A 7,401-nucleotide genomic window follows, 5' to 3' on the forward strand; every position below is an offset into this window, starting at 1 on the left:
TTTTTTTTTTTTTTTTTTTTTTTTTTTTTTTTTTTTTTTTACTGTGGGTAGGGTGGGGGTAAAAACCAGGCTGTCTCAGCTCACCCAAATGGACCACCAAACTTAGCACTGTGTTTGTTTTGCCATTCATTGTGTTTGTAGAGTTAATGATGTTTGTCTATTTCTTTGTAGCGCCACACCCTTTGTAGGTAACCCATTTATTCCCTTTTTCTTTTTCTAAACAAGACGTTTCAAATATTCAACTCTTCACTTATTGCAAATTTAACACGGGTCTTAAAGATAATGATAGACGATCAATCACTGTTGTGTTGTACAATATAGTGTCTTCTCACTTCGAGCGTCGCACTACAACATGGACAAAGAATCTTTTCGCACGTTTGAATGATCCACCTCTGACCTCACGGGTATCTCGAGTATGAATATCACGACATTAAGTTAAAGAAATAGCTTGGTTTGGAACACGTTGAGACGGTAAAACGAGAATTTAAAATAAACCGAAAACCAAACCAAAACTTTTATCCATTTTGGTTCATTTATTAAGTGCTGTTCCTTTCACTGAGATATGGTAAATTCATGGGAGTTACTGATCCAAACTAAACCACTTCCTCTTCACCCCTTCAAAATCTTCATTTTTACTGACAGAAAAAGTGCTTTCAAACGGTTAATTTTTCAAAAACATAATTACCATGGTTAGCATTTTCATCTAAGGTAGGTGAAATCATGAATAATTTAACCACGATTAATACACGAATTAACGGTTGATTAACAAAGTCAAATTCTACAAATTACACTGTTTTTCTCTACCAACTCACAACCATGCAGATATTTTATAATTTATTGAACTAATAGACAAATCGTTTCACGATGATTAATTCTAGGTTAAATAACGTTCGAACAACGTTCTTGAAAGACGATGACAAAAAATAGAGTAAACACAAAAGATCAAATACCGAGATAAAATAAAAAAACGAAGCGACAATAATTGAGAAATAGGAATGAAAGTTTAAAGAGAAGAAAGGGACAATTCCACAAAAACTTGATCCTACACACATTGGATCCTCATTGCATAACATCAAACATTTACTCGCCACAGACACACACACACACACACAGGATATGTTTTATTTATTTATTTATTTTTTAAAATTTTAATTTTGTTTTAAAATAAATAAATAAATATATATATATATTTAATAACTAAAAAAAAGTCATGAGCATTAAGTTGGGTCATGCATAAAGAGTGCACAAAACCATCTGTTCATGTTATCTCTTTCTCTCTCTAAAAATAAAATTAAAATTAAAATTAAAAATTTTATTTATTTATTTATTGTTATTATTCTTCCAAAATTATTGATGCATTAATTTTGGATGTAAACTTTGAGGATTCTCATAAATATTAATTTCCACAATATATTGTTTTCAAATTATTCACTATTTGTGTATTAAATGCATTCTGTCCATTTTTTTAAAAAAATTATTAATTTGAACGTGAATCAAATGAATAAAATATGTTCGATTCTTATTCCGCTGACGATTGAATTAAGGGAAACAAGGACGTAAACGGTTCATATAGACTATGATCTTCAATTAAGCAGGTTGATTTTAGACGGGTTTAAGCGTTTGACAAGTTTAGGTGAAGAAATGGGGTCGGGTTTAATACTTTTTACATGATCTTACTACTTTTCTCAATTTTTTTTTTTGTTTTGTTTTAAACACTCTAGAATATAATTTGGAATATTTTTTGTTTTTTTTTTTTCGAACTTTTAAAAGTCTTGTTTTAGTACTGGAATACAGTATAGGACTTTATGTCACACAATAATATTCATTAATCTAATGTTGAACATAGCTGACTCGAGAGACACAATAAGTTTAATGTTGATTCGAATGCGGAAGAATTTATTAAAAATACTCGGGTCATAAATTTAAATACTCGACCGAGAAATTTTAAAATAATAGAGTGGGGTCCACATTGTTGGACCTAAAGTTTGAAAGACTCCCATCCCTTCACTCATCACTAGAGGGAGATATGTATATATATATATATATATATTTGGTTAAGAATAATTAAAAATAAGAAAATAAAAAATAAATAAAAACTTTACAGCTGTTTACCAAAGATATTTAATTATTTATGAATAAGAAAATGTAAAAAAAATATGGGTTTTGGTCCAAAATTGAAACCCTTTTGATTGTATTAAAGAAGCAAGAGACAAAGATGGGTTAATTATGAGCAAAATATTTGGTCAAAAAATAGAATTTTTATTTTATTTTATTTACAAAAAGAACCCCCAATTTCTTGATAATTGCAATTGTAGCATTATTATTAGGGTGGGGACAAATATTGATTCAACATTTAGTCCTTTGTTTTTCTTTTTTTTAGGTTTGTAGCAACAAAGCTTTTTTCCTCAATAGTAAATTATTATGACTATGGCACACATCTACCTTCTATTTGCACCACTCTACCCAACCTTAATACAACGAGAAGGATGAGATGGGTAAATACGGAAATTGATTGGACAATGCTACGTCTTTTCTTTTAATTGAATCGTCAAATTAATCTGATTACTTTACCTGGGTCGGGATTTGAATCGTCAAATTTATCTGATTACTTTACTTGGGTCGGGATTGATCCGTTGGTTTTTTTTTTTTTTTTTATCAGAGGGACATGACATCAAAGTTTACCAGGGTCAAGATTGAATTGTTGTATTTTTATTTTATTTTATTAGAGGCTCATGACACCTGGGTCGAGATTGAACCGTTGTTTTTTTGTCCTGAAGTTTACCTAGGTCGGGATTGAGCCGTTGTTTTTTTGTCAGGAAAACATGACACCGAACAAGGTTGAACTTTTGGGAAAGGGAGATCTATTGAATCTCCTTTGAACTTTGAGGTGAATAGTGCAATTTTTGGCCTATAATTGAAACGGGTTCGTAAAAGATATGTCTATAAGATAACCCGGTTGTATTATCGGTCGGCCAAGTAACACGAGATTTTATTAGAAGATCAAAATCCACCCCTCTTCACTTAGAGCCAAAAAGCAAAGGAAATTCAAGAGAATTCAGATTGGGATTGAATGGCTGAAAGGCACTGTTATTGTGCAAAGAAAATGCAGCTTTAATAAGAACACTGTTCAGAGAAGATCGGACAGGACAATGAATCAAACACCATTTTCCTACAGACAAGACAACCTTGGCTTCTCCGATCACTCCATAGCTCGTTTTAAGACATACCCATCTCTCCCTGAAACCATGTGGGTCTGCTCTGTTTTCCCTTTAAACCAGTTTCCAGCAGCTCAATAATGAATCAAACAAAGATAATATTCAAATCATGAATCGAAAAAAGTAAAAACAGTGATGAACAGAACAAGAAACCAAGAACTACTGTGCTTTATTTAATAATAATGAGAGTTTCCTCCAAAACAAAAAGGAAAGTGATCTGATTTGAAATCAAGTAGAAATGCATACTTTTTGTCTTCTCCTCTGCCATGCCATTTTTTTTTCTGGTCACTTCTGTTCTTGTGAACATTCCCATCAAATCCCCATCACTGCTCTTCCTTCCACCTTCCAATTCTAATGCCAAGAACATTATGGGCAAGCAATTTGATATCAAAAGTGAGAAATGGAGCAGAGCATTATAACACATACATAATCATTTCCTAGTTCTTTGGAGGGGAAAGGGGGGCGGATTATGAACTAAGAAGGGCTGCCAACAATGTCCAAACAGACCCTCCTGTTCAGAGAATGATATAACATTCTTGGCTCTTCGGTTTTGTTCTTCTTGAAAGATGGTTCAGGTGAAGAACAAACTGATGCTGCTGCTCTCAATGCCCATGAATCATTGGAGCTGTCTGAACTGAAACCAGCATCAATCACACCATTTGGGCTATCAGGAGCTTGATGATGTTCGTACTTCCGCTTGTGGGGATTGATGGAATGATATAAGCCATTGCTACATGCCTTTGAATGCTCCACTACAAGATTGTAACAGCCTTGCACTTTGTCCTGTTTAAATGGAGTTTCAAAAGTTAAGATCAAACTGGTTTTGAATGAAATCAACATGGAAATGAGATTTGTTCTTGAACAAACCTTGCTCATTTTAAGAACACCCAGAAGATGATCTTGGTGCTCCATTGACTTATGGGGTTCAATCTGTTCTATAATGTTCATCATTGTTGCAGTTGCTAAGACAGATGGAAGATAACCCACAAATCTTGAATCTAACAAAACCCAGAAGAAGTTTCAACTCTGAACATGAGAATTCCAGAAAAAAAGATCCAAATTTTAACATTTTCGAGTTCATTTCCATTAGAACAGCACTAAATCAACTCTACTTTTAAGTGGTTTCATGTTCTAACCTGAGAGAAGAGAAAGGAGGAGATTCTCAGAACGCTTGAAGAACTCCAAATGAAGATTGGTCTTTAATCCAAGCCTTCTTACAATGTTGTCAAGATATGAATATGAAGTAACCAAATGCATCCTCCATTGAAGAGTTGAGAGCACTAAAAGCTCCATTCTCTGAATGGTTTTGGCCTCAAACACAAATTTCGCATCCTCCACCTGAACAGACATGTAATCAAACATGTTATCTACAAGAACAAAGCTCAATTATAACCAAAACCTTTGAACAACACGATTTGAAATGATGGGTATTGCATTTTATCAACATACTTGAAGGTCAAGTGGCAGAGGAACTTCAACCTCCTCCACTTTAGCCGCCAACGAGAGGCAAGTGACAGCCACAAGCTGGTTCATCCATGGCTTGTCACTTCTAAAATGAAAGCTCGAGAGGAACCTGTCGAAATAAGCAACGGCCAAAATTGCAGTGAGAGACGAAAACCCATAATGGGATTTAACTTTAAGCATCCACTCCACAGACGAAGAACGAGCAGCAGAGACAGAAGGATCCATTAACAGAGGTTCAAGCTGGAGATTGCTCTGTTTCAGCTGCTCTGTTTCCTTAGACAACAAGGAGAGAAGGCGTTCATCTTCCCCAAATAGATCTTCCTCCAAAACATCCAAAGAAAAAACATGGGCTTGATGGGTCTGTTCTAGCTCATCTTCATCCTCCTCCTCCTCCCATTTCTCCTCCTCGCAAAACAGAGAATCGAGCGAAATCAAATGGGTTTGGGCTTCATCGTCGGCTGGCTCATAGCGATGCATTGCCATCGAATGAAGCTTGGATTAGGGGACTCAAAAGAGGAAAAAGGAGGAGCTCAAAGGGCCATCCATGTCCGGCGGAACTGAGAAAAAGGGGATTGAAGAACCAGAGGAGAGGAGAAAAAGAGAGAGAGAAAGGGGAAGCGGTGGGTTGTATTGGTGGAGATTGTCTTTATGTTATATATGCATTGGGGTTCGAAAATGTTTGCGCTTTCGGTGTGTCCCGTTGGCGGGCAGAAACGCAACGGCACACACACCAAGCCGGACCCCATGAAAACAACCTCCTAAGAAACCTAAATAAATGCCAATGGCTGCCAATTCAATATGACAGAGAGAGGATTTCTAGGGTTTTACTTTCAAATAAGACTCCTTTTTTTTTCCCCTTTTCTTTATGGATTTCTTCATTTGGGTGTTATTATAAAACACTCCCTTTTTCTTTTTGAAAGTTTTTTGAGGTTGCCTTTTTCTATGTCTATCTAATGTTTTAATATTAATATTATAAGCTTAGAGATTCAAACGTTTCACTTCTTTTGACTTTTTTTTAACTGGGCTCGAGAGTCAAGTGTGGGTAGGGATACTATAATAGCTCAAACCACTTCTAAAGGAATGTTTAAACACGAGATTTAGAATGTGTATGATACTGATGCTAGGGAGAAGTTTTCCACGCTTATAAGGAATGTTTAAACACGAGATTTAGAAGAAAAAAAAAAGTAAATTAAGATTTAAAAATTGAAATGAAAATGGGAAAGAAAAGGGTCCCTCACGCCGGGATTGGAAAAACAAAAAAGGACAAAGGAAGGTGCAGACAGGACAATGCTTTACTTTGACCCAAGAAAGTTGTTATACCAAACTCACGCTTTCAATTAGGGGCCTTCATCCCTTCATTTTATAAGTTACCCTCTCTTTTTAGGCCCATTTTTTAATTTCGTCCTAAAATTAATTTATTGGTGACTTAAAACGACGTCCCCGTGACTAGAATGCTTAGTCTAACTAAACACATAAGAACAATATTTACGTTTAATTTTTGTTCAACGTTCTAGCAGATTTCTCTACTCTTAAGGTTTATGAAATGTTAAAGATAATATTACAACTTTTGAAAGAACGAACAAAATTTGTTTGTATTTTTTTAGCTAACAGGAGAAGAACTCTCCTTTATAGCTCTCCGATTTCCTGAGGTCAAGTGTACTGCCAGATTGAGTTTACAATTATACTTACTTAAACTTTATGTTATAATTCTAATCTAATCTAATCTATCACCAATAAAATATTGATGTAATGAGGATCCTATGTACGAAAAGCATAATTCAAGAACGTATGTCAAAGTTTGTTTATTTAATTTATAATCTAACCTCTTGGTGAAATACACGTCGAGATTAGATACATGTCAATTATTGCTGAGTTTGACAGTTAAGCCAAGTCATCCTCAGACAAAAAAGTGATGCTAACTAGATTTATGTTTAGCTACAAGTCATCCTCTCAGGGCTACTATTGCCACCCACCATGGTTGGTGTGAGATCCCACGTCAATTGAAGAAGAGAACGAAACATTTCTTATAAAAGTATGGAAACCTGTTCCTAATAAACACGTTTTGAAACTGAAAGGTTGATGGTGATATATAACGGACTAAAGCGGACAATATCTACTAGCGATGAGCTTGGACTCTTATACATGGTCACTACCGTCAATTGCCACCCGTTGCTGCCATCGTACGCCCTCTCTCGCTGCTAACCCTTTTGTCACCTCAGCTCAAAGCCCAATCCAGCAGAATCAACAACCCAAGATACTAAACCTATAGGAACAGTTGAACTACCAATCCGCAATTCCTATATCTTCAAAACGATTTCAATCTCCAAACACCATCTCAGATCCATCAACTTCGAATTAAACACGGTGATAAAGAAGAACCTTCAATTCCTTAAAAAATGAGGTGCAAAGCTTTCAAAGCTACTTCAACCACCATCCTTTTGGTCAAAAAATGGCAATTGTGTTTGATTTTCCTCATTTCATGTTGTATGGTGAGCCTTTAAGTGAATAGATGGACAGCCATTGATGGCCTATTAGTTGTCGTCCAAAAGAAAAATTTTGTGTACCTTTTGAAATCATGCCCCACATGGCCTTTGACCACCATAACTGGATGAGAGTGACCAGCTAGGCTCTGTTTCTTTTGACTCCCCTAATTTAAACAAAACTTCAACCACTCAGTTTAAGAGGAGGATAAAAGATGGAGCAGAAGGGGGGGGGGGGGGGG

General features: G+C 35.5%; 1 protein-coding gene across 2 annotated transcripts; it reads right to left on the minus strand.

Annotated features, from left to right (window-relative positions):
- Positions 1-3,362: 3,362 nt before the first annotated feature.
- LOC111447907 (cyclin-D3-1-like) lies at positions 3,363-5,398 on the minus strand. 2 transcript variants are annotated; one of them, XM_023087288.1, is made up of 5 exons: positions 4,665-5,398; positions 4,352-4,553; positions 4,083-4,213; positions 3,642-3,998; positions 3,363-3,566 (listed from the first exon to the last, which is right to left on the minus strand). In XM_023087288.1, the coding sequence occupies exons 1-4, from the start codon at positions 5,160-5,162 to the stop codon at positions 3,690-3,692; spliced, it is 1,140 nt and encodes a 379-aa protein (XP_022943056.1). In that variant the 5' UTR covers positions 5,163-5,398; the 3' UTR covers positions 3,363-3,566; positions 3,642-3,689. The 2 variants fall into 2 exon arrangements, with proteins under 2 accessions (XP_022943056.1, XP_022943055.1); XM_023087287.1 differs by having other exon boundaries at positions 3,363-3,998.
- Positions 5,399-7,401: the final 2,003 nt, after the last annotated feature.

Source organism: Cucurbita moschata, unplaced genomic scaffold (genome assembly GCF_002738365.1).
Source record: "Cucurbita moschata cultivar Rifu unplaced genomic scaffold, Cmos_1.0 Cmo_Scf00009, whole genome shotgun sequence".
Taxonomy (NCBI): domain Eukaryota; kingdom Viridiplantae; phylum Streptophyta; class Magnoliopsida; order Cucurbitales; family Cucurbitaceae; genus Cucurbita; species Cucurbita moschata.

Coding starts and splice junctions, on each gene's coding strand:
- LOC111447907 (XM_023087288.1), bottom strand. CDS start 5,162: ATGGCAATGCATCGCTATGAGCCAGCCGACGATGAAGCCCAAACCCAT. Junction 4,554..4,664: donor CTCTGCCACTTGACCTTCAA/GTATGTTGATAA, acceptor ATGTCTGTTCAG/GTGGAGGATGCGAAATTTGT. Junction 4,214..4,351: donor CCTCCTTTCTCTTCTCTCAG/GTTAGAACATGA, acceptor GGGTTTTGTTAG/ATTCAAGATTTGTGGGTTAT.